Source organism: Xiphias gladius, chromosome 16, assembly GCF_016859285.1.
Source record: "Xiphias gladius isolate SHS-SW01 ecotype Sanya breed wild chromosome 16, ASM1685928v1, whole genome shotgun sequence".
Classification (NCBI taxonomy): domain Eukaryota; kingdom Metazoa; phylum Chordata; class Actinopteri; order Istiophoriformes; family Xiphiidae; genus Xiphias; species Xiphias gladius.
The window spans coordinates 27953374-27977931 of NC_053415.1; the positions used below are offsets into that span (position 1 = coordinate 27953374).

Here is a 24558-nt window from a genome sequence, read left to right on the forward strand (position 1 = left end):
TCATTCTCTGCTGTCATTTCAGTACTCTAATGAGGATAGCGTCCTCCTAGGAACGTTCCTCCAACACTAAGCTGGAGACACATTTGTTTAAAAAGGAAAATTAGAGAAAATTAAAGGGAAAAATTGGGGCTCAGTGTGACCCTGAATATAAAGTTAATCATTAACAAAAAGGGAAACCTAAAGTGTTACACTTTCAAAAACCTGAAAAAGAAATGAACACAAATAACCACAGCAGAGACATCCTGTAGTGCTGATAATCATGCTTTATTAAATCAATAATTGGAGAAAAACTCAAGGAGGCTGCAAAAATAGTCAGCGCTAAAACTCTAACTTCAATCAAACCAAAGTGCAGGGCTACACGCAAGACCACGCTTCATTTTGTCCTCAGTGAACGCAGCGGCGGTTGGTTTTGGCTGCGGCGCCCAGCTTGACTGACAGGTGAACTCCTAAAAAACTAACACAAAAACACACTGCAGACCTCCAAGAGACAGCTCTGCCTCTGCAAACAAGCACAGGTCGGACTCTCTATTTAATTTGATTGGCCAGGTTGATGGTACAACTGAGGAGCCAGAGCGAGTGGTCGTTCGTCAGAAGCAGAGCACAAAACAAAAAAGAAACATTTGTGCTCAGGGAGTGCAGGCCGCTCGCACTGTGAGCATGTCATCAAAATGGCGGTATGACATAATCAGTCAGAGTGCGAGGTCCAGTCGTCCTGCTTACATGAGGGTAAATGCAAACAGCACTCAGGATCTCACACTCTTGTTACAATGCAACAGCACTACTCTCACTCTCCAGCAGTGCATTCATAGTTTTGTCTCTGATTGAGTTAACATCAACAGGGAGCCTCTCTACCTGTTGAGGCAATCTTAAAGACTTCAACTTTTTGTTGAGGCACAGAGTTTAGTTTCTCAGTTTAACAGGGTATTCGTTCCTGGTGAAACTTTCTCCTGTTAAACCACATTAAGTTTCATTTTGTTTCAGTTAATATTATTGTCATAAATAACAATGCATACATTTCCCATAACCGTTAAATTCGGCTATATACATTATGTACATGTCACAGAAAAATGGATCAAAAATCCTAAGTCATAGTTATCCAATATGGCACATTTTATAACAACTTTAGACTTTAGTCTAGTTTGGCATAAATTAATGTCAAGATTGGTACAAAAATAGTTCATATTTACAAGAACAGAAATCCAGATCTTTATCTAGTAGATTATTTCGCTTAATTAATAAATAAAAAGGCATGGAAGTAGGGTAAAGGGGAAGATTAGGGTTTTTTTTTTGTTTTTGGTTTTTTTTACACTGATCGAATGCTTATGTGGACAGTTGCTGTATCAGATCCGAGTTCGTTGGACAGTTTGAGGGTGTAGGTTCCAGCGTCTTCCTCCTTAACCCCGGTGATGATGAGGGTGGTAAGGTCCTCCGTGGTCTCTATGTGGAAGCGTCCGCCAGCAGTCACCTCAATGGTTTTGCCGCCGCGGGACCACTCGATATGTCTGGCATCACCAGAAAAGGCACAGGCGACTGTCAGGACTTTGCCTGGCTCAATGCTGATGTCCTCCGGCAGGGCCTCGATCCTGGGAGCAGAACCTGGAAACCACAGTGCATGTACATCAGTACCCAATTTGTTTTGTTTTGTTTTTTTCCAGTGAAATGTTTGTGGCCACAACATTTCACAACAGAAAGTGGGGAAAGCGGAAAAAAAATTTGATTTTAAAATTCAAGTACAAAAAAAGAATGCTTAGTTTTGTTAATGAATATCTTTGGTTCATTTTGTGTCCCTATAATGTTTATGATTTGTACTCATTAACTTCAAAAGAACGGCCTTTCTGTTACCTATGAACATTAGTGTGGAAGTGAGGAAGCTAGATAGCGTTACCTTTACAAGGACACAAACTCCAATGACCCATTGTTTGAAATATTTTATTTATGATAGTGTCTCACCGATTGCTCTGAATGAGGATCCCTCCATGTGGGAGGCCATCTCTTTGAGGCTACTGGAGCTCATTGCATATGTCTCCGATGTCATTGAGGACATGCTGGACATGGACATCGTCTCAAACTTCATCTCAGCTGCCATACTGCTGAAGGAGCTTGACTCCATCATGGATGACATCTTTGCCTGGTGGGCGGTGGAAGAAAAGGATGATGACTCCTCCATTGCGTGGATTTCCTTCTTCATCATCATGGATGAGCCCATGGATGATGATGACTCCTTGTGACTCATCATTGATCCTGCTGAGGATAGAGATGGAAAAAAGAAATATGTAAATCTTCATAATGAATTCAAATTAAAATTCATGAAACTGGACAAAATATTTTTGCATATTTGAGGCAGGTGCTCACCTTTAAGTGCCAGTTGCTGCTCACTGTGGGCTTTGATTTTCATACGTATGGACTGAAATACTTGGCCGGTGAAGGAGAAGGAGGATTTGGATACTCCTCCCTCTGATGTCATCTCACAGATGTACTCTCCCTGATCACTGTCTGCCAAATCATGGATTAGAAGGCTGCAAGAGCCCTCAGAGTAGTGCATCTCAAAGCGGCTGGTCTGCGAAAGTCTCCTCCTGTTGACATACCATACCACCTCCCTGACATTACTTTCGCAGACGCAGGACATCCTCACTGAACCCTCATAGGCCTCAGCTTTTAGTTGACTCAGAACCTTGGGAGGTTTTGGGGTTGGGGATTTGACGGTGGGTGGAGACACAACCCTCTTGGGGGACATGATCGGAGGAGGAGACTTCATCCTAGGAGGTGATTTGATTCCGCCGGGCTCTGGGGACTTCAAGGCCCTGGGTGATTTAATGCCTGAAGGTTCTGGGGACTTGATGCCTTTTGGTGTTTTGATTCCAGCTGGTTCTGGGGACCTCACACCTTTCGGTGTTTTGAGTCCTACAGGTTCTGGAGATTTGATACCCCGAGGAAATTTTACTTCCTGGGGTTCAGGTGACTTCATTCTCTCTGGAGACTTAATTGGTGCTGGTGACTTGAGTCTGGGCTCTGGAGATTTTATACCCCGTGGGGACTTAACTCTTTCAGGTTCAGGAGATTTGACACTAGGAGCTGGTGATTTTAAGCTGTGTGCTGGAGAGGGTGCAGATGGCTCAGGAGACTTGATGCTCCTAGGAGATTTAATTCCCTCTGGTTCAGGAGACTTCACACTCGGTGTGGGTGACTTCACACGTGACTTCACACTCGTAGGAGGAGATATTACTTTTGGTTCAGGGGACTTCGCACTTGGAGCTGGTGATTTAATTGAAGGCTCAGGGGACTTGATTCTGGGTTCAGGTGACTTTACACTGGGGACAGGGGAAGTTATGGAGGGAGCAGGTGATTTGACCGAAAGCTCCGGTGACTTTACACTAGGAGTGGGTGACTTTACAGGTGGCTCAGACGATATGACAGCCTTAACCTCTTCTTTATGAACTGCTTTGCGGATAGTTAAAGTGAAGTGAGCCTCCTGTCTCCCTGCTGAGTTCTCTACCACCACCATGTAACTGCCCTCATCGGAAGCTGTCACAGAGGAGATCTCCAGGCTGGACTTGTACTGACTTGTGGTGACCTGGACATGGTGAGATGAGACAACAGTTCTGCTCTCGTGCATCCATGTTACAGTGGGTGCAGGCTCCCCATCAATATCACAGGAGAATCTGGCTGTCTCTCCCTCTACAATGGTCAGAGACTGGGGCTTGGTTAAGATTCTGGCCGGACGAGAAGGCTTCACCTTGTGGACAGAGAATTCCTCAGCAACAGCAGCAGAGGATGACTTAAGTTTAGCTGCTGATGTGGTGTGCTTCCCAGTCAGAGAAAGTTTGTCCGATGAGTAGGAGGAACCAGATGACAGGTATTCAGTCGAGGCATACCTGATAGATGAGTCATACCTTTCAGCAGAGGAGTGCCTCTCAGAGGAGGCAGCATATCTTTCACGGGTGACAACTTCATGTGTCTCAGTTAGTTTAGACTTGCTCTCCTCTACCTCAAAGTGGGTCTGGGAGGCATAGCCAGCTTTGAAGTGACTGGTGTGATAGTGGTCAATTCGAGTTATATCAGGGACATATTTTTTGGGAGCTTCCTCATCCCTGCGGCGGGAGGAGAAGGTGGTGTAGCCGCCACCTGACACATCCAGTGTGGCATAGTCCGATGCCTCTCCCTTGGAGTTGGAGCATACACAGCGGTATGTGCCACTGTCCTCTTCCTGGCAGTCCAGGATACTGATGGACAGAACACCACTCATATTGGTGAAAACGTATTTCTCACTGCTTTCATAGATTGTAGTTCCATTGTGGAACCACTTGACCTCGGCGTCTGGCTTCGCTTGGATGTTCAGGGTGAATTTAGTGTCTTGGCCAATTGGTATGCGATGAGAGCGCATCCTGACGGTCACACGTGGAGCATGGTCAAGGCTGAAAGGTGTCTGGCTAACCACCTGATATTTCCTCTCAGACTTCAGAGCAGCCTTTCTGGCCTCGTAGCGGGACATGATGTCAAAGCGAGCAGACCGCTCAAACCTGGAAGAGGAACGAGATGACCTCTCAACTGATCTGATGGGGCTGGGAGAGCGGGGACGGGTCCTCTCTGGGGTGGGGGACCTCCTCTCCACAATCTCTCCTTCAACTTCCACAGAAGGCCTGGCACGTAGTGGTCTGATCAGCTCTGAGACTGGACGCATCAGCTCAATGTATGTGGGAGACAACGACCTTCTCCTCCTCATGAACTGAGAAACAGTACGTTTCTTCTTTGTCTCAGCAACCTGAACAGCTTCGTGCCTGATCTCCTGTCTCCTCTCTTCAAGCGCCATGCCACGCCGCTCAATGCGGACAGGGCTGCCAGTTGGAGAGGCAGAAAAGCCGAGCTCCAGTTCATCCTCGAGCATCATTTTCTCCTCCTCTGTTCGTCTCATGGAAAGGTAGTCGTCCACAGGCATCAGCAGCTCCTCATCACTAAGATCTCCCAGAGATCTCCTCCTGGATCTGAAGGAGATCTCAGATTCAGGAGACGGTGAACGGCGTGCGGGCCTGACAGTCTCGAGATCATCCAGGCTGAGTTTTGGAATACGCCATCTTGGCCTGTACTGGTCGGTGATTCGGGGGAGGGGCACGACATAGAACTGTTCCCACCTGGACAGGCGAATACGTCTATGCCTCTTCTGCACAATCCTCTCCGTCCTCTCTGAAATTTCATACTGATCTCTCAGCTTTCTGTACCACTTCATGTCTGAGAGAGGCACAAACTGTTTGATAGCTTTGTCTTCATCCAGAACTCTGGGATCATGAACTAAAGGCTCAGGGATCTCATATGGCATGAAGATCCTCCTCTCCTCCTCCAGCCTCTTGGTCTCGGACTTCTCCTCTGTGATTACAAACTCGCCCTCAACGTTCTTGGTACTCACTGCAGGCTTGTACATCTCTGCAGCAAATTTGAGGGCCTCCTGGGCTGTGGGGTTGAAAGGTACAAGCTCCTCAGTGGCAACAATTTGCTGAGCCATCTTGTTAGTCTTTTCAATTTGTTTCCGTATGTGTCTGTATTTTTCCTCCTCACTCTTATACTCTCTCCTGGTGTAGGTAAGGCGGTCGACCCTCAGTGTAGCCTGGCAGCTTGCAGAGCCAGCAGAGTTGGTTGCGGTAACCTTGTACACACCAGAGTCCTCAATCAGAGTCTCTCTGATGTGCAGGACATGGTAGTCAACATCCTCCTGTATGACAACGACCTTGGGACCAAACTGTAGTGGTTTACCGTCCTTCTCCCAATTCAGAGCAGGAGTTGGGATTCCTGAGACTTTGAGTTCGAAACGGACACTATGCCCCTCGATGCACTCCACATTAGCCAGTAGACGTTTGAACATGGGCCTCATAGTTTCCTCCATCACAGGATGAGGTGATACAGTAAGACGGGCCTTGCAACTGTCTTCTCCAAACTTGTTGTGGGCCATGACAGTGTATTCAGCATCATCATTCATGTCCAGGTTGTGGATCATCAGCTGGTACAGACCCTTATCACTGGTGAATGTGTACTTGCTGTCATCATCACCTGGCTTGATTCTCTCTCCATTCTTAAGCCATGTTACATGAGGCTCTGGGTGCACAGTAATAGTGACACCGAAGCGGACATCATCGCCAATGTAGGCAGTGCGATTGTAGAGAGGCAAAGTGATCTCTGGTGGTCTCTGCAGGAGTTTATACTTGTCAACCCTCCTCCTCAGTTTCTTGATGGAGCGGCTGATATAGTGCTCTCTGATGCTCCTCACTGTCTCAACAAAGAGCTCTCCATAAGCACTGTCCTCTCCATCATCACTCATTACCTTGCATCTGTATACACCATCATCACTCTCATGAATATCCTTTACATAGATGCTGGCAAAACCATTACTGTAACTAATCTCATACTTGGGGCTTGGGTGTAGCTGACGGCTCCCAAAGTACCATGACACCTGTGTACTCTTGTCATAGTTGGCGATGCTACAAGTGAATCTGACATGGCCACCTTCCTCAGCTGAGCCATGCATGACTGGACCAGCACGGAGGCCATGGTACTCAGTTCCAATCTTCACTTTACCCACAGCCAATCCTCTCTGGTTCTTGAAGGCGCCACCATAAGCTACACGAGCTACTGATACAATAGTATCTATCCTCTTTACCAGAGTCTGGTAGTACCTTCTGTGTCTAAGTGTCCTAATGATCTTGTTGCTGACATGCTCAATCTTCATCTTGAGCCATGGGTGCTCCAAAGCCTCATGGGCTGTCATACGGAGCTTCCTGTCCTTGACTAGAAGTCTGTCCACAAAGTCCATAGCCTCCAGGCTGATGTCCTTAAATGCTTCACTGTCAAAGATATACTCACATTTGGAGATGTTCTCAATCATCTTTATAGTGGACTCTGCCGCAAATGGATTAAGGCCACTGAGCAGAACATAGGCCATAACACCAACAGACCACATATCAGTGGCTGTTGTGACTAGGTCATGACGATGGACCTCAGGGGCAAAGTACTCCGGAGCTGAGAACAGCATTCTGATGTTTTCTCCTGGCACCAGCAGCCTAGCCTGGCCCATCTCAATAATCTTTATGGTGGTGCTTCTCCTTGTGGTGTAGACAATGTTATCTGGGCGGATATCAAAGTGGCCAAAGTTGTGACTATGCAAGAACTTGAGGGCAGAGCAGACTTGTCTCAGATAGCGGACAATCTCTTGCTCTGTTAGCTCAAAGTTGCTGGTGCCAAGGCGCTCGAAGATGTCAACTCCAGAAATGAATTCAAAGATCAGGATAATCTCCTCCATACTTTCAAAGTATTCATGCAGGTAGATGATATTCTTGTGCCTTGCTACATTGAGGGCCTCAATTTCTCTGAGAACCAACTCACGGTCAGTTCCTTTGACCTTAATAAACTTGGCCATGAAGGTCTTCTTAGTAGCAATCTCCACGCAGCGGTGGACTGCTCCAAACTGGCAGCGAGCAAGTTCCTCAGAAATGATGTACTTCGAGGACAGTTCCTTTACCTTGTAGAATAGAGCCTCCTCCTTGGTAATCTCTCTGGTTTCGTCGACTTCCTCGTCATAGTTCCTAATTACAGACTTGTCTTCCTTTGTAGTGATGGGCTCAGTTGGCTCAGAAGGAGGGCTCAGGCCAAACTGGTTCTCAGCAATGACACGGAACTGGTACTTGGCTTTTCCAAATATGTTGATGATGGTGATGCTGCAGTCAGCGGTCTGTCCAGCACGGATCCACCTGTCAGAAGTGGTGGGACACTTCTCCACAATGTAGCTAATGATGTTGCTTCCTCCATCATTGGCAGGGGGGTCCCAGGTCAGGGTGATGGAGTCCTGTGCAATGTGACTGACCAACAGACCATTTGGAGCTTCAGGTATGTCAGCCACGTTCACCTCAATGGTCTGCTTGTCCATTCCAAACCTGTTCTTTGCCGTAATAATGTAGTAGCCAGTATCCCTCCTCTGCACTCCCTTCTGGAAGACCAGGGAGGTGAAAGACCTTGTGCTGATGACTTGGTGATAAGAAGAGTTGGAGAGGATCTCCTGACCCTTTTGCCAAGTGATTGCTGGCTCAGGCTTGCCAGAGATGGGGATCTTGATGGTGATGTGATCACCACGGACAGCATGAACTGCTCCCATTCCCTGAAGCTCTTTTGGCAAGTGGATCTTAGCAGGAACTGGAATTAAAATTACATAAAAAACATTACATTAGTTTCATTATTTATTAAGATTTGTAATATGTTTTGGCATTTTTTGCTTTATTGGTAGATAGTAGAGAAAGACGGGAAATGCAGGGGAGAGAAAGAGGATGACATGCAGCAAAGGGTGCTTTGCCGGATTTGAACCCGCTGCAGTAAAGACTAAGCTTAATGGTGCGCGCTTAACCAGGTGAGCTACCCGGGTGCCCCCAAGATTTCTATTTAAAGAATTGCAGCTAGCACAATATCAGTCAGTGAATACTAAGACGCATGAACAATAACTATTTTGCAATACCAAAATACTTTCATTACCTTCCACCTCCAGATTGGCTGTTGTAGAGATAGATCCTGAGGAGTTGGTTGCCCTGACTTGGTAAACTGTGGCATCGTTCTCATCAGCAGCTGTGATGACCAGCTGGTAGTAGCCTCCCTTGAACTCCTGGGATTTGATCTTGGATCCATCTGGCAGGATCTCCTTTCCACTGCGGTACCATTTGACCACAGGCTTTGGATGTCCCACCACCTTGTCATAGGAAAAATAACCAAGTTAGATAATGTACTGAAAAAGAACAAACATAGACTTGTGTTGACGTTTAAAACTATAAGCATCCACTACAGGTAGATCATAGCAGGAACTGGAATTGAAAAAGTTAAGTCTTGTTGTTTGGAAAAGCTCAGTGCAAATTCTTGAAACAGGGAAATTACCACCCATGATCATATGAAACTGAAGTCAATTTTCTCATCTGACTCTGAGGTTCCCTTTAAAACTCATACTATAATCACTTGTAGGTCTGACATATTTAGACTTTCACAAACATAGATACCACATGTAAATTCTTGAAAGCAAATGCAATGTAGTTTAAATAAAGTACCTTAGTGACAAAGGTAGCATTGGCTTGGTATTTGACAGTCATGTCCCTGATCTCCTCCCTGAATGCGGGAGCACGAGGAGACTGGTCAGACTTAGGGATGACAGGCTCAGAGATCTCACTCCAGTCGCTCTCACCGCCCAGGTTCTCACACTTGACACGGAATTCATACTCAAAGCCCTCGATCAAGCCTTCGACCTCGTAACTGGCCTCCATGATCTTCTTAGTGGTAACTGTAATCCACTTGTTCTGCTTCTTCTCACGTTTCTCCAGGTAGTAGTTGGTGATTTTAGCTCCACCGTCGCTGCTTGGAGGCTTCCAACAGACGACACAGGAGTCCTTGGTGGCACTGATAATGAAGGGCTGCTGTGGGATGCCAGGTTTTTCTGACAAACAAATGGGGAATGTTACTGTATTGCTTTATATGTCTGTAAAGTTAGTCCTGTCTCTCTACATCATAACTACAGAAGTCAAAACTGGCAAATGAAATATGAATGGACTCACCGAATGGACTCTTGATGATGACCACGGATGGAATTTCTAGAGGCTCGCTGACTCCGTACTGATTCTGGGCAGAGACTCTGAAGTAGTAGCCAGCGTTCTCTATCAGGTTGGGGACACGGCAGGTGGTGCCAGAGATGGAGGAGGACACCAAGTGCCACTGCTCACCTTCTTTGGCCTCACGCTTCTCCACGATGTAGTTTGTGATCATAGAGCCTCCATCGTCCTTGGGAACCTTCCAGCTGATGACAACTGAGCTCTTCAGCAGGGCTTCAACAACCACAGGTCCCTCAGGGATACATGGTTTATCTGGAAAACCAAAAGAACGAATGAGCAACTGCTCTTTCATATACATTTTTGTAGACCTAGTAATAATAATTTGTTGTCTGAAACTAGAAACAAATTCATAAGTGTAACCACTATTATTTACCTACTAATATTTACTAAGACATAGACTTAGAAATTTGTATGTTTTTAAACATGACATGTCTAATCATATACATTTAATTAATCTAAATTGCAAACTGTATGGTAAAGGGTTTTCCATTACTGATAATATAGATGTCTTTGCTGTGAAATTAAAATTTCTAGAGTTTTGGACAACTTCCTGTTCTTGATAGTCCGGTTTTACCTTGGATTTCAACACGTAGCACAGTGTCAACGGTCCCAAACACATTGCTGAGCTGCACCTTATAGCGGCCAGCATTTGTCTTTCTCTGGACGTTTCTCACTACCAGGTGGGTGTAGCTTTCTGTGTTTTCAATGATCACATTCTCTGATGGATTCAGAGGCTTCTTGCCATAGAACCACATGATCTGGGGGATGGGACGCCCGATGTAGACAACATGCAGACGGAGGCTGGTGCCGGCCCCAGCAAAGTACTTCTCCTTCAGAGGGAAGCCAGGATGGAACTGGGGAGGTGCTTGCAGGCGCAGTTTGCCACTGGTCTCAATCTCTCCGGCCTCGTTGATGGCCCTGCAGGTATACAGGCCCTCGTCTTCCTGCTCGTCTGTAAGTATGCTGAGGGAGTGGTTACGGCCATCTGAGCTCATCTTGTACTTGCGGCTCTGGACCAGTTCCTTGCCATAGCGGTACCATTTAATCTCAGGCAGAGGTCTGCCAATAATACCACAGATCAGAGAGCCCGATTCGCCAAGCTTGGTGGTTACATCTTGGATCTCTTCTGATAAAGCTGGAGCCTCGCCGACTGCAGAAAAATCATCAAATTTTCTTTAAAATCTAAATGGATAACGTGTTTTGCTTCTTGCTGTAAAATGTGTGTAATTCTTTCATTCCTAATGCTGTTACTTCAGAACATACCATATAATGAGATGTAAATATGTATAATTAAAAAGCATTAAATTATACATGATTTAGTGTTAAACTTTGTTAAGACCCAGGTCACACTACAAAATGACTGTGAGATTTATCCTTAGCTGCTGCCAGCAGAACCACTGATTGCAACATTTTGATTCAACTAACATAAATATGTTTTAAAGAAATACAACATAAATGCTGCTGTGACTGTGTCATTCTGTTTGATCGGATCTAAACTGTAAAGCAGCTCACCGCTCAGTTTGGTCTTGATGCCCATGGGGGTGCGACGAGGTCGACTGAGTCCTGTTTCATTCTCAGCAAAGACTCTGAACTCATACTCGGTGGCCTCCATTAAGCCACCCATCGTGAACTGACGATCCTTGGAGCGCTCCTTGTTGCATTTCTTCCAGGTGCTCTCCCCAGCCTGCCTGAACTCAATCCAGTAGCCCAGAATCTCCTTGCCGCCATCATGCTCAGGCCTGAGCCAGCGGATGGTGATACAGTCTTTGGTGACGGAGATGATGTCGATTTCTCCTGGTTGGCTGGGTTTGTCTATGTAGAGACAGACAAATGTAGATTAAAACTCATGGAGAACCTATGTAGTAATGTGGGATTGACTTAAAATTAGTTTTTGGATTAGTTCCACACAATCCCATGAGTAAATTTAAATTAACATAGGCTCAGAGCCAGTGTTTGGTCTTCCTAGTTTTATCAATTTATTCATGCAGACACAGGCCTCGTGTAACATTAACTCACCAAATGGATCTTTGCAGACTAGAGACTCTGAAGCAGGACCAGGCTCACTCTGCCCTATGTCGTTCTGAGCCACCACTCTGAACATGTACTCTGCATCGGGGATGAGACCGGTGACATTGTACATGGTGGTGGTGATGTGGGTCTTGTTGTGGCGGACCCACTTCTCTGTCGACACCTCCCTCCTTTCCACATAGTATCCTGTGACACGGGAGCCTCCATCATCCCGAGGTCGGGCCCACGACAGTGCCACCGTAGACTTGGTCACATCCATGATCTCTGGTGGGTTGCTGGGAGGTTCTGGTGGGCCTGGAGGTGGCGCATGTGGATAGTGAAATCAATACTTATTGGCATCATAATTATGAATGTACATTGTGTTCAAGATGTATTTTTAATCAGAACACAGCAATGTGCCTATTAAGTGAATTATTTTGGCCAACATGTACACAGTGAAACTTCTGACAAATGCCTGTTGAGATTGGACATTTAGATCAATCGTAAAAAGTATGAATACTCACAAAGTGGTGTCTTTGGCGTGACAGACTCATCAGACTTGAGAGATCTGCTGACACCAAACTGGTTCTCAGCAGAAACCTTGAAGTGATACTCCACACTCTCCTTCAGGCCCTTCACCACCAGAGAATTCTCAGTGACCCGGGCATCCACTGTATACCAAGCGGCCTTGGGTACCTCCCTTCTTTCTACGATGTATCCCAGGATGTCGGAGCCGCCATCATCAGACGGTGGCCTCCAGCTGACCCGGACTGATCTGGCTTGAATGTCGTCGAACTCTAGAGGTCCCTCTGGGGCATCAGGGCGACCGATCACCTTTACCTGGAAAAGGAGATATACAGAAATTTACATACCAACCAAATGTATTTCTTTATTTTACTTTGAATTCTTAAGTACATTTTATTTCACTGAAGTCATGCTTCAACAAAATCTGCCAGACAGGCCACTCACCTTGATGTACACAGCCTTCCTGCCGCATTTGTTCTCAAGCATCAGGTCATAGGTACCAGTGTCGTCTTTATGTGCCTCTTTGATGACAAGCTCAGTGATGTCATCATGGGTGGCGATCATGGCCCGATGGGAAATGTCACGACCGTCCTTGGTCCACTTGCATGTAGGGATGGGTTTACCCTTGATGGGCACAGACAGATGGATGACTCCGCCCTGCCGTACCACGTAGCCCTCCTCGTATTTACGATCAAGCTCATAGTCAGGATAATCTGAAGATGACACAAATGATCTTTTTGTCAATTAAATTACAGATTCTGGTAACAGAAAAAAAAAGTATTTTAAATCACTAAGTAAAAGTATGATGTTTATTTGACTGTGAAATCAGACTGCAAATTATGGAATTTTGTTCTCGTACACAGCATCTCCTGGACTTTAACCACTCCAGGAATCTCAGCAGGCTCTCCGGAACCACCAGCGTTGCAGGCGATGACCCTGAACTTGTACTCAGCACCCTGGGGCATGTGGGTGAGGGTGTACTCGCACATCTTGGTGGGTGTGGTGTTACACAGTGTCCATTCCACCTGGTCTACCTTCTGCATCTCAATGAAGTAACCAGTAATAACAGCACCACCCTCCTCTTCAGGCGGCAACCAAGCCAGAGAGACTGAAGTCCTGGTGGTGTCTGTGACTCTGGGCTGAACTGGCGAACCTGGAGGCTCTGTTCAACAACACAGAGAGACATTTGGTAAAAATACTGACTTCAGACTGATAAGATTATTCGAAAATAGGTGGTGAAAGTTTTATGAATGAAGCTCATTAAGTATCATTACAATAGCACAGCAGTTGAAATGATTGACACAGCAGTTTTTTCACGTACCAATGGGATCCATGGCAATGGTGACGACAGAGCTCTCGCTGGGTTTTCCGTCTCCTCTCGAGTTGATGGCAGTGATACGGTATTCGTACTCCAGGCCCTCGATCAGGCCAGAGGAACGGTACCTGGTCATGGTGACGGGGTTCTTGTTGATCCTCATCCACCTGTCAGAACGGGCCTCCTTACGTTCAATGATGTAGCCAGCAATGGTGGAGCCACCATTGTCTTCAGGTGGTTGCCAGGTCAGGGTCATGCCCTCATGGGTGACATCAATCACCTCTGGCCTACTTGGAGGTCCAGGGATGGCTACACAGGAAAAAAAGATGAATTAGAATAAGGAAAAGTACCAGGCAGAAGGACAGAATTTAACCTCTTAATTGTTGGAGCTTTCACATTAACTATGAACTGTGTCTGTTCAGACCACCTGTATTTGTGTACATAATAATTAATAAATAAAAAATATTCTTAAATACTTGCTCTTAAAGTCAAAATGATATACTGATGGGTAGAAGATGGAAATTATGAAGGATGTAAAGGTAGAAGCAAAAGGGTGATGACAGGAAGAATGTTAAAGCTGGAGTGTGGGACTTTTCCATATAAATGAATGTCCATTACATTCAAGGCCATGCGAATAGATTGTTTTTTTGTGGTTGGAGAGTGCTGAAAGAAGAGAGAGACTGAAGGCTGCAGAGTGGCAGCAAAGGTGTTCCTAAATGGTTGCTTAGGAATTCTATATAGCTATCATGGTGTTACTAGGTAGTTGCAAGCATGTTTTTGGTAATTTTTTAAAACAGATTTCTGCAGAAGAAAAACAAGGCATCATAAGAAGGAGGACTTGTTGAATCAAAAAGAAAAGGAAGAATAATAACATGTTTGCGAAACAGTAATAGCATTTTTTTAGCATAAGAAGCACAGTAATACATGAAAGAGTATATAGAGAACAGGAAGACCATTCTTTTGATGGGAAGAGAACTCACTCTTGGCGCTCTTGCACTCCACAACCTCAGACTGCAGGAAGCCGCCTACGCCAAAGCGATTCATGGCGGCAACGCGGAACACATACTCAGTTCCCTCTGTGAGTCTAGTGAACTTGAAGCAGGGTCGGGTCACTGACTCTGAGATGGTGGTCCAGCCTGGCCTGTGGGCATCGCGCTGCTCCACCACATAGCCACTGACGTTGGCTCCACCATCCTTCTCTGGAGGTTCCCAGCTGACTGTCACTGACACGCCGTCAACCTCCTCAATCTTCATTGGACCGATTGGGATGCCAGGTTTGTCTGGACGGACACAAGAAGTTGGCTGATTAGAATCTTTGAATGTTTTTGCATATCAATTGAATTTTATTTGATATGGTAAATAATGTGAATTCTATACATTGAAGACATTAGTGGTTCCTATATTTTTGGGTGTCTAATCCGTAAATTTGCACTTAAACACACACATCTTATCTGTATAACCTCATTTGTGTGCAGAAAGTCTCCTTACCAAGGATGATGACCTTGATGACCTCGGTTGCCATTCCGATGGCGTTCTTCACCTCCAACGTGTAGTCTCCTGTGTCATTGATTGTAGTCTCACGGATCATAAGGTGGGTGTATTTCCCATTGCTGTCGATCTTGATGCGGTCCAGGCTGTCTTTCAACTTGACGCTGCCAAAGAACCAGGAGCAGACAGGTTGCGGTCTGGCTTTTATTGGGATGTTGAGGTCGATGGGTTTGCCGCGGGGCACATGGACGATCTTCTGAGGGATGCTGGTCATGTCGATCTTGGGCATCACTAGAATACACAGGAGGGATGTAACATGTTAATTGTATTTTACTGATTTCTGTGAAACCTTTTTAAGCTTTACTATCAAAAAATGATTGTGTGACGATTTGGGGATGTGTATAGGTATTTTCTTACCCTTGATCTCCTGGATTGTGACCGGAGTGACAATGTCCATGGGCTCACTGACTCCCCTACTGTTGGTGGCTCGGATTCTGAACAGGTACTGGTCGTTCTCCATCAGGGATTGGATGGTGTGCTTGGACACTGAGGCCTTGACTGTTGCCACGGCACTCCACCTGTCTGAGTTCACCTTACAGGCTTCGATGATGTAACCCGTCAGCCTGCTGCCGCCATCATGCAGTGGCTTCTCCCACTGCAGCATGACAGAGGACTTGGTGACATCGACAATCTGGAGTTTCAGAGGCACTGACGGCACCTCGCACACCAGTACAGCCTCTGTCGTCTCACAGGGCTCACCAACGCCATATATGTTCTCTGGCAGGACTCTGAAGAAGTAGTGCATGCCCTCCTCCAGGCCAGTGATCCTGAACAGGGTCTTCCTACACTCAGTGGTGACAGTCTTGTATGACTTCATGTTGGCCTCACGCTTCTCTACAATGTAGTTGCTGACATGAGCACCACCATCGATGCTCGGAACATCCCAGGTGATCACAACGGACTCCTTAGTATAGTCCTTCACCTTCACAGAACCTGGAGGACCAGGAGTGTCTGCAAGAAATAGGTGAGTGGAGGAAGAGAAGATATTACTGTGTGTTTACAGGTGTGTTGAAAATGAGCATAAGGAAAACTGATTAATCTGAACAAAAAAAAATGAAATTATTTAACTTTTCGTTATGGGCATCTTCTTATACACATTTCTCCAAAATTCAGCATGACACAATTGGTATCTGTAGAAACAACATACCATAGACTTTAACCAGGATGGTGGCAGTCTTCTTGCCAGATGGGTTCTCTGCCTCCACAACGTATTTTCCGGAGTCGTAGCGATCAACCTTTTCCACCATCAGCAAGGTGTAGCTATCAGTGGTTTCAATGTAGCCGCGGCTCTGCAGCTCAACGCCCGTCTTCCTCCAGGCCACCACTGGTGTCGGCCGGCCGGTGAAGGACACAAACAGACGTAGGGTTCCTCCAGCGCGCAGACAAACTGTTTTCTTCAGGTCGTCGGCCAGCTCCAGGTCGGGCATTTCTGAGCAGTTGGAGCATAGTAAGGGGAGAGTCAGATAATGTTGTGATTGCCACATAACAAGCTTGGATATGGAACTTTGTTTGGAAAACAAAATGTTGATAAAAACATGCTCAGCAAGAGTTTACTTCCCATCCTAATCCAAATCCCAAATTTAACTGTAAACTTCACATGACTGAAAAAAACATCTCAAACTTGAAAGTATACATTTTTAAGGGATATTTATATTCCCTTGATGGTAAGTATATGATTTTCCTTGGGGAGAATAATGTATTCAAAGATCTTCACATGTATGTTGCTATGAAGAAATTTAACATCATGACTATTTTACCTCAACACTATAATTTCAGAAATTAGGTAAAAATCCTAAAACAATGTTATGTTAACTACTTTAAAGATAAACATTTTCATTTAATACGTTTTTGTTTTTATGAGTTTTCTAATAAGAAGTTATGTAGAAATTGTGGGGAAAACAAAATTTTGGCTAGCAATTTTAGAGAGCCTATAAACATTTGGGTCCAATTCTCAGTGTGGTGTAGTGTAAGAGGAGCTCCCCCTGCTGTTTGATATTGGTTATTGTGATAATAATATGAAGTTAATAAAAAATAGAATACCTCAATGATGAATTTACTGTGTTTTTTTCTTACAGAGAAATCTGCACTGACTCACCGACTCTCTCCAGCGGCTCAATCTCAGCACTAGGTTCACTGAACTCCCCGGTGCCGTTGTTGTTGATCGCAGCTACCCTGAATCTGTACTTCTTATTGGCTGCCAGGCCCACAGCCACATAGTCATTGGTCTTGAGTGGTTTGGTGGTGGCGCGGTACCATTGCTCGGACCCCTCCTCTAGGATTTCAACTACATAGCCAGTGACGTCTGAGCCCCCGTCATACATGGGCCTGGTCCAGGTCATGCTGATGCTGTGCTTGGTCGTGTCGGTGATACGAGGCATTGATGGAGGAGCCGGTGTATCTGGGAGTAGATAAATACATATATGTTGTATATCTTCTTCAAACCATCCATCAAGTGGAAAATAATCTTCTACAATAATTTAAAATGAACCTCTCTAACTTAAACCCTTTGTACCAGTTAAGGTTTGACAGTAAAAAAGACTGTGAATAGACAGTCAAATGTCTTACATGTGGGGTCTTTGCAGAGGATGTATGTCGAGGCATCGCTTGGCTGGCTGTCTCCAGCAGCATTGATGGCAGTCACTCTGAACTGGTACTCGCTTCCCTCCAGCAAGCCTGTGATCTTCAGACGGGTGTCGTAGATGGTGTAAGTCTTATTCACACGAGTCCATCTGATCCAGGGAGGAAATGAAAGGATACCGTGAGAGAGAGATGATAAGCATCAATATTTCAGAAATTGAAAACTAAAATCCATCCATTAAGTCCTTCAGATGTTGTTCCCACCTGGTGCTGCTCTTCTCTCGTTTATCCACTATGTAGTTTTTGATCTCACTGCCTCCGTCACTCTCGGGCTTCAGCCACTCAATGATGACATGCTCCTTACCCACCGCTGTAGCTTCTGGTGTGCCCGGCTGGGACGGGATTGCTGGGGAATAGGGGGTGGGACAGGTCAGAGCGACAGAAAATAATCTATATGCTGTTTTCCCTTTCACAAACCTTTGCTGGATATTGCTGGATATAAACTTATATCTAATTGATTTACAATTTCTTGCTCTGCAATGACATTTAGTAATCTAAATTTTCCACTTGTCTTTGTAATAATGTTTAAACATAAATCCAAAATTTGGAAAACTTCAAGATAAAAGTATGACATTTAAAAATGGTATTCAACCGTATGTCCTCAGTATGCCCGACTGATTTCACAAACAGGTAAGAAACTTTTGCTTCCAATCTCTTCAGCTATTCTTACATACATTTTAGTCCAAATTTTAAATCTTTACAATTGATTACAAAGGAATTTTAGCAACTGTCTAATGAGAGAGAGAAATGTTGCAGCTTACTGTAGGCCTTCCTGGCGATGATGGGATCAGACTCTAGAGGAACTCCAGCTCCGAACTTGTTGACTCCTCTGACTCTGAAGATGTACTCATTGTTCTTAATCAGCCTTGTGCTGACACATGACAGAGTCTTGCACTCTGTCTCCATGACCACCCAGTTGAGGCGGCTGGTCTCGCGACGCTCCACTATGTAATGGCTGACAGTGTCTCCACCATCCTCCAAAGGAATCTTCCAGGATACCGTACACTTCTCCTCCGTCACTCTGCTGATTACGATCTTATCAGCTGGAGGTCCAGGAGTGTCTGAAAGAGGGAAACCCATCAGCCAGTCCTGTGACACATCTATCTACTGTCACTCTACTTAATGTTTTGCTGTTCAGTGTCAGCAGTCAATTAAGTGATAGACTAGAACCTCACTGTGTGTTTAATCAATTTATTTTCCTGGCTACCCACCTAGAACTTTAACGCTGACAGCAGCGGTCTTGATTCCACTGGCGTTCTTGACAGTCAGAATGTATCTGCCTGTGTCATATCTGTCACAGTTCTTGATGATGGCCATGGCTCTGGTGGCAGTGTAGGTCAGTGAGTATTTCTCTCCGAGGTCCAAAATCTTTTCGCCCTTCGACCAGTACACTGTCGGCTCTGGTTTACCACCTACAGCACCGTCCAGGACGAGATCGGAGCCGGCAGATACAGTGACTGTCTCACCCACCAGCTTGCTGTCAAGCTCAGCTTTGGGAGGAGCTGCAGCAAAGAAGAAATGATTGAGAACGTTTTTACCTCAGTAAGAGTTGACAGTTATATACTGTTGAGATTTTTGTGAGGATTCTACAATATAATCAATAGCAAAAGTAAAAATCTTTGTTTTAGTAATATAAATTAAATTTTCCATTCAGATTTAATCCATATATTAACAGATTATCTTTACCTGTATATTAATTAGTGTAACAATATCAACATAGTTACAATAATAAGATTGGTATTATAATAGTCAAAATACAATAAAATATTATATAAATATATATATGAATATTATATATATAGCAGACTGAGCGGATAAAATAATACACAATCTAAAAAGGCTAAAAGTAAACAAATAAAACATAAAATACAGTATGCGTATCAAGGAAAAAATCAGCGAAGTACTAAATGACAATAATAATGAAAACAAAAATCCTAATTGTAATGATTTTATAACTCTTAACTTACAGTATTCATCCTTGCATGTGACTGGTCCGGTGGACTCTGAGGGTGCGCTGTGAACACCGGCAGCATTCTTGGCGATGACACGGTATTCATAGGTCTCTCCCTCTCCCAAGTTATTTACGGTAAAGTAGTTCTCAGTGATGGTGGTGTAGTTGCACTTGAGCCAGCGGTTGTCATCCCACTCATCCGTGCTGTAGACTTTCCTCTCCACCACGTAACCTACAATCTTGCTGCCGCCATCATTGAATGGCACGGTCCAGCACAATGAAACAGAGGAGCGGCTGATGTCCGTCACCTCGAGTTTACCAGGAGGATCTGAGCAAGGAGAGAGAAGTTTTGTAAAACTGTACCACAGTTCAAACAGCTTTTTATACTCTTAAAGGCTTCATTAAGGTTTTTTCTGAACTGGTTTTAGCTGAGCAATGTGAACAGTAAATAACAGTGCATGTTTCGTAATCAGATCAACTCATTAATCAGTTGTTATGGCCTGGATTGAACAAAAGTTTTTTTTAATTAGATGTCATGGCGAATAACTTTTCATTAGTTTACATAACAAATGTTTGTAGTTAAGAAATGAACGTTTCCCTCACCAACAGGATTAAGTGCCATCACTGGTCTGGAAGCCTCACTGGCCTTGCTGAGTCCGGCGATGTTCATGGCGTACACCCTGAACTGGTACTCCAGGCCCTCGATCAGGTTGGATACTTTGTAATGACACTCCAGACAGGGCAGTTTGTTTTCTCTCACCCACAGAATCGTGTTCCGTTCCTTCTTCTCGATCCAGTAGCCCGTCAACTTGCTGCCACCATCTGCATATGGCACATCCCATTTGATGCTGATGGCGTTGGCAGACACAGCTACCACATCTGGACGAGTTGGTGGACTTGGAGGAACTGTGAAAATGAAGTGGAGGTGAGAACAGGGATTCTTAATTTGACCTGGACCTAAATACATTTACAACACACATTAAACTTTGACATCCATACATATAACATCAGGATTTACAATTTATTTAGAATTTATTTTTGTGTACTTGTTGAACAGAACTTACCAAATGGATGCTCAATGACAACAGCAGCAGACTCAATGGACTTGCTGACTCCGAACTTGTTCTCAGCGCACACTCTGAAGGTGTACTCCATGTACTTGGTAAGATGAGTCACTTTGATTGTGGTTCTCTTCACACTAGAGTTTACCACTTGCCAGGAGGCAGAACCAGACTCTCGTTTTTCCACAATGTAGTTGGTGATGTCTGTGCCACCATCATCAGCTGGCTCAGACCAAGACAGGGTGCAGGACTCTGAGGAAACTCCAGAAATATCCACAGGGCCTGTTGGTGGACTCGGTCTGCCAATGACGACCACTGTCACTGTGAACGTCTTCACACCAGCAGCATTCTCCAGGGTCAGATAATATTTGCCGCTGTCACTTCTCTTGCTGTCTTTCACCACCAGAGTGGTTCTCTCCTTTGTCGACTTAATGGAGACTCTCTCGGTCTCCTTCAGCTTCATCTCCTCCAGCTTCCAGGTGGCCTTGGGTGCAGGCCTGCCACTGATAGGAATGTCAATTGTGAAGGTGCTGGAGGTCTTGCAGGTAATGAGCTGGTTGGTGATGCTGCTGAGGTCAGCAGTTGGTTCGATGCGAGGCTCCTTAATGACCACAGAGCCGAAGGTACCCTGAGGCTCACTGATTCCAGCATCGTTCTTGGCCTTGACTCTGAAGTCATACTCTGTGTTTTCGATCAGACCCTCCACCAGCATCTTCTGGGACTTGGTCTCTCCACTAACAACCCAGCGGTCACTACCTTTAGCTCTGAATTCAACAATGTAGCCTCTGATGCGGCTGCCTCCATCATGCTCAGGTTTCAGCCACACCAGTGAGGCTGTGGAGTTGGTGGTGTCGACAACATCCAGTCTCTTGGGTGGCGCAGGTTCTTCTGTGGCAATGATAGGCTCCGTCATCTCATGAGGTTCTCCCTGGCCATACTGATTAACTGCAAACACCCTGAACAGATATGGCACTTCAATATCCAGACCAGTTACCCTGATTATCTGGCGAGAGCACTTGGTGCTGACCTCCTGCCAGGCCAGACGGCTGGCCTCGCGCTTATCCACGATGTAGTGGTGGATTCGGGATCCGCCGTCATTGGTGGGGACATCCCACATCATTGTCAAGGCTCCACGGGTAACATCTTTAAAGGTGATGGCTCCTGGAGGTCCAGGTGTGTCCAGCACTTTGACAGTGAATGTGATGGACTTGCGGCCACTGTTATTTTCCAGAGATAGAGTGTATTTGCCGGCCTCATACCTTGTGCACCCTTCAATGGTCAGAGTAGAGAACGAATCTGTAGTGTTGACATCAGCCATGACAGGCAGCTCACTGTCCACCTTAGACCAGGTTGCGAGAGGAGCTGGTTTACCACGGAAGGCAACTTGGAGGGTCACTGTGCCACCATTCTTCACAATGTGAGTTTGCTTGAAGTTGGCATCAATGTCGATCTCAGGAGATGTAAGTCTGTCCAGAGCCTGAACAGGATTGGGCATCACTGAGGCTTCGCCTTCGCCCGATCCATTTACAGCACTGACCCTGAACTTGTAGAGCTCTCCGGGCACCAGGCCCTTAGCAGTGTACCTGGTGTGGAGGCAAATCTGGCTGTTGACTCTGTGCCACTCTTCCAGACTGGCCTTACACATGTCGATATTGTAGCCAATGATTTGCAACCCACCGTCGAACACTGGCTTGGTCCATTCCAGGGTGACAGAGGACTTAGTGGAGTCAGTGACCTGATCATCGAGAAAAGAGCAGAGTTCATAGTATAACTTCTGATGTGTATTTTTCTTTGTTCTCGCTTCCATATATTGTGATTTCTACATTAAAGTTATTTCTGAGGTTTCTTCTGTACTAAACCAACACCTACTATGTGGTGATTTTCAATAGCAATATTGATAATTCAAAATAAATTTCTAATAACTGATATACCTGAAAATGCATATGTCTGTCATTCTGTTAAGACTTCAGTTTATTGTGCAATTACATTAAAGCTAAAGAAAGTCTGGATGAGAATTTAAATATTGACCAGAACATCTGCTCTGTTGTAGAACAATAACCTTTACAAGAATTTTTCTTTTGGTATGATTTTCTGCAGTGTTCCTGCAATCCTACCTTGATCACTGTGGGGGCACTAGGAGCACTGGTTGGTTCTTTGCATTTGAAGAGCCTGGAGGTACTGCTGGCAGGTCCGACACCAGCACCATTTTCAGCCATGACGCGGAACTCGTACTCATTGCCCTCGGTGAGGTTGGTGACACGGTGCCTTAGCTCTGTGATGGGCCTCTTGGAAGAAACTTTCACCCAGCGCAGGCTCTTCTTCTCTCTCCTCTCCAGGATGTAGTGTTTGATCTCATTGCCTCCATCTGACCTTGGCCTGGTCCAGCACAGGGTGATACTGTCTCCAGTCACATGGGTGGCATCTGGGGTACCAGGGGCATCAGGCACAGCTGAGGGAGAGAGCAGAAAACATGGTAAATTATAAAAGTCAAGTTTTGAACGCAAAGGCAGTTCTTTCGCATTTTTTTCCGTCAATTTTCAAGAGCAATAGATTGGGGGTACGTTTTAAGATTTGGTCAATATGTCAGACCATACGTGAGTGACTTTACTTACTGTATTGCATCTTTGCGATGATAGCATCAGAGTCCAGTGGTTTGCCAACACCAAACTTGTTGACAGCAGAGATTCTGAACTGGTACTCATTGCCCTTGATGAGATTGGTGGCATTGTAAGAACAGGCTTCACACTTGGAGGTGACCAAGGCCCAGGTGATCCTGGATGTCTCCCTCTTCTCCACCACATAGTGGGTGATGGCGGCACAGCCGTCATTCTCCGGCGGGTTCCACCACACAGTGCACTTCTCTGCCGTAATGCTGGTGAAACGGATGGGACCCTCAACAGGTCCGGGGGTATCTGAAGCAAACGAGAAGGTAGAGGTAATCAAATAAAGGTAAACTGGTTAAGTTAAATTGCAATATTATTTACATGACGTGTAAAGTTTTTGTCATCTCAACTGTCAGCAGAAACAGATTTGAAAATGTTTGTCCCATACAATGACTCTAACAGAAACTGAAACATAATCATCAGTGTTTACCCACCTTGAACTCTGACGTTGACATCAGCTTTCTTGGTACCGGAACTGTTCTTGGCCTCTACAGTGTAGATTCCACGGTGATTCCTGTCAGCATCACGAATAAACAGACTGCTGGTACCAATGCCTTTGGTAATCTCAATGTCAATCATGGTCCTCTTGTCGATCTCTTTGCCATCCTTATACCAGACAACCTGGGGGACGGGACGTCCAGTGATGCTGCAGCTGAGCTTAACGTTCTCTCCGGCCCTCATGGTGAGCACCTGGTCTGGAGACCACTCGATCTCAGGAGCAACTGGAGATGCAAAGAGAATTTAAAAAATTAGAGATTGGTATATTAAAGGCATGTGAGATCCATACTACTTATGATAATTTGTCTCCATATTTTTTCAAGTTGAAAATACTTACTGCTCTCATCTTTGGTCATGATGTATCCAGAGGAGTTAGATGGTGGACTGACTGTGCCCACAGCATTCCTGGCAATCACTCTGAAGTCAAATCTGTCTCCAGCAGATAGACCAGTCACAGTGAATTGGGTTTCACTGATATCAGTGAAGTTGCAGCGTAGCCATTTGGCTCTACCTTGGCGCCTCTCCACACTGTAGGCCACAATTTTGCTGCCACCGTCCCTCTTGGGGATTTCCCATTGCAGGGTAACTGAGTCTCTGGTTACATCGATGCAGACAGGGGTGCCAGGTGGATCTAATGAGACGAAAAAGAAGCAATTTGTCCATAGCATTTGGTTTTAAAATCCTGAAGGAATTCAGAAGCAAACATGATCTTGACAAAAACAGAAATCAGAAAAAC

The 24558-nt window shown here is 45.3% G+C and overlaps 1 protein-coding gene across 1 annotated transcript in view; it reads right to left on the reverse strand.

Annotated features, from left to right (window-relative positions):
- Positions 1–243: 243 nt before the first annotated feature.
- Positions 244–24558, reverse strand: part of ttn.2 (titin, tandem duplicate 2) — a 247977-nt gene continuing 223662 nt past the window's right edge. The window contains exons 199-228 of the mRNA XM_040148607.1: positions 24160–24453; positions 23759–24046; positions 23274–23573; positions 22776–23110; positions 20665–22396; positions 20204–20506; positions 19617–19928; positions 18861–19151; positions 18411–18710; positions 17854–17995; positions 17578–17741; positions 17108–17410; positions 16160–16441; positions 15370–15963; positions 14953–15243; positions 14445–14744; positions 13471–13773; positions 13009–13311; positions 12594–12862; positions 12149–12464; positions 11634–11939; positions 11130–11429; positions 10192–10767; positions 9564–9869; positions 9063–9445; positions 8503–8713; positions 3224–8169; positions 2353–3148; positions 1951–2244; positions 244–1596 (exon numbers count right to left, since the gene is read on the reverse strand). Coding sequence (XP_040004541.1) covers positions 1304–1596; positions 1951–2244; positions 2353–3148; positions 3224–8169; positions 8503–8713; positions 9063–9445; positions 9564–9869; positions 10192–10767; positions 11130–11429; positions 11634–11939; positions 12149–12464; positions 12594–12862; positions 13009–13311; positions 13471–13773; positions 14445–14744; positions 14953–15243; positions 15370–15963; positions 16160–16441; positions 17108–17410; positions 17578–17741; positions 17854–17995; positions 18411–18710; positions 18861–19151; positions 19617–19928; positions 20204–20506; positions 20665–22396; positions 22776–23110; positions 23274–23573; positions 23759–24046; positions 24160–24453 — 15833 coding nt within the window. The 3' untranslated portion in view covers positions 244–1303. The remainder of the gene's footprint in view (positions 1597–1950; positions 2245–2352; positions 3149–3223; positions 8170–8502; positions 8714–9062; positions 9446–9563; positions 9870–10191; positions 10768–11129; positions 11430–11633; positions 11940–12148; positions 12465–12593; positions 12863–13008; positions 13312–13470; positions 13774–14444; positions 14745–14952; positions 15244–15369; positions 15964–16159; positions 16442–17107; positions 17411–17577; positions 17742–17853; positions 17996–18410; positions 18711–18860; positions 19152–19616; positions 19929–20203; positions 20507–20664; positions 22397–22775; positions 23111–23273; positions 23574–23758; positions 24047–24159; positions 24454–24558) is intronic.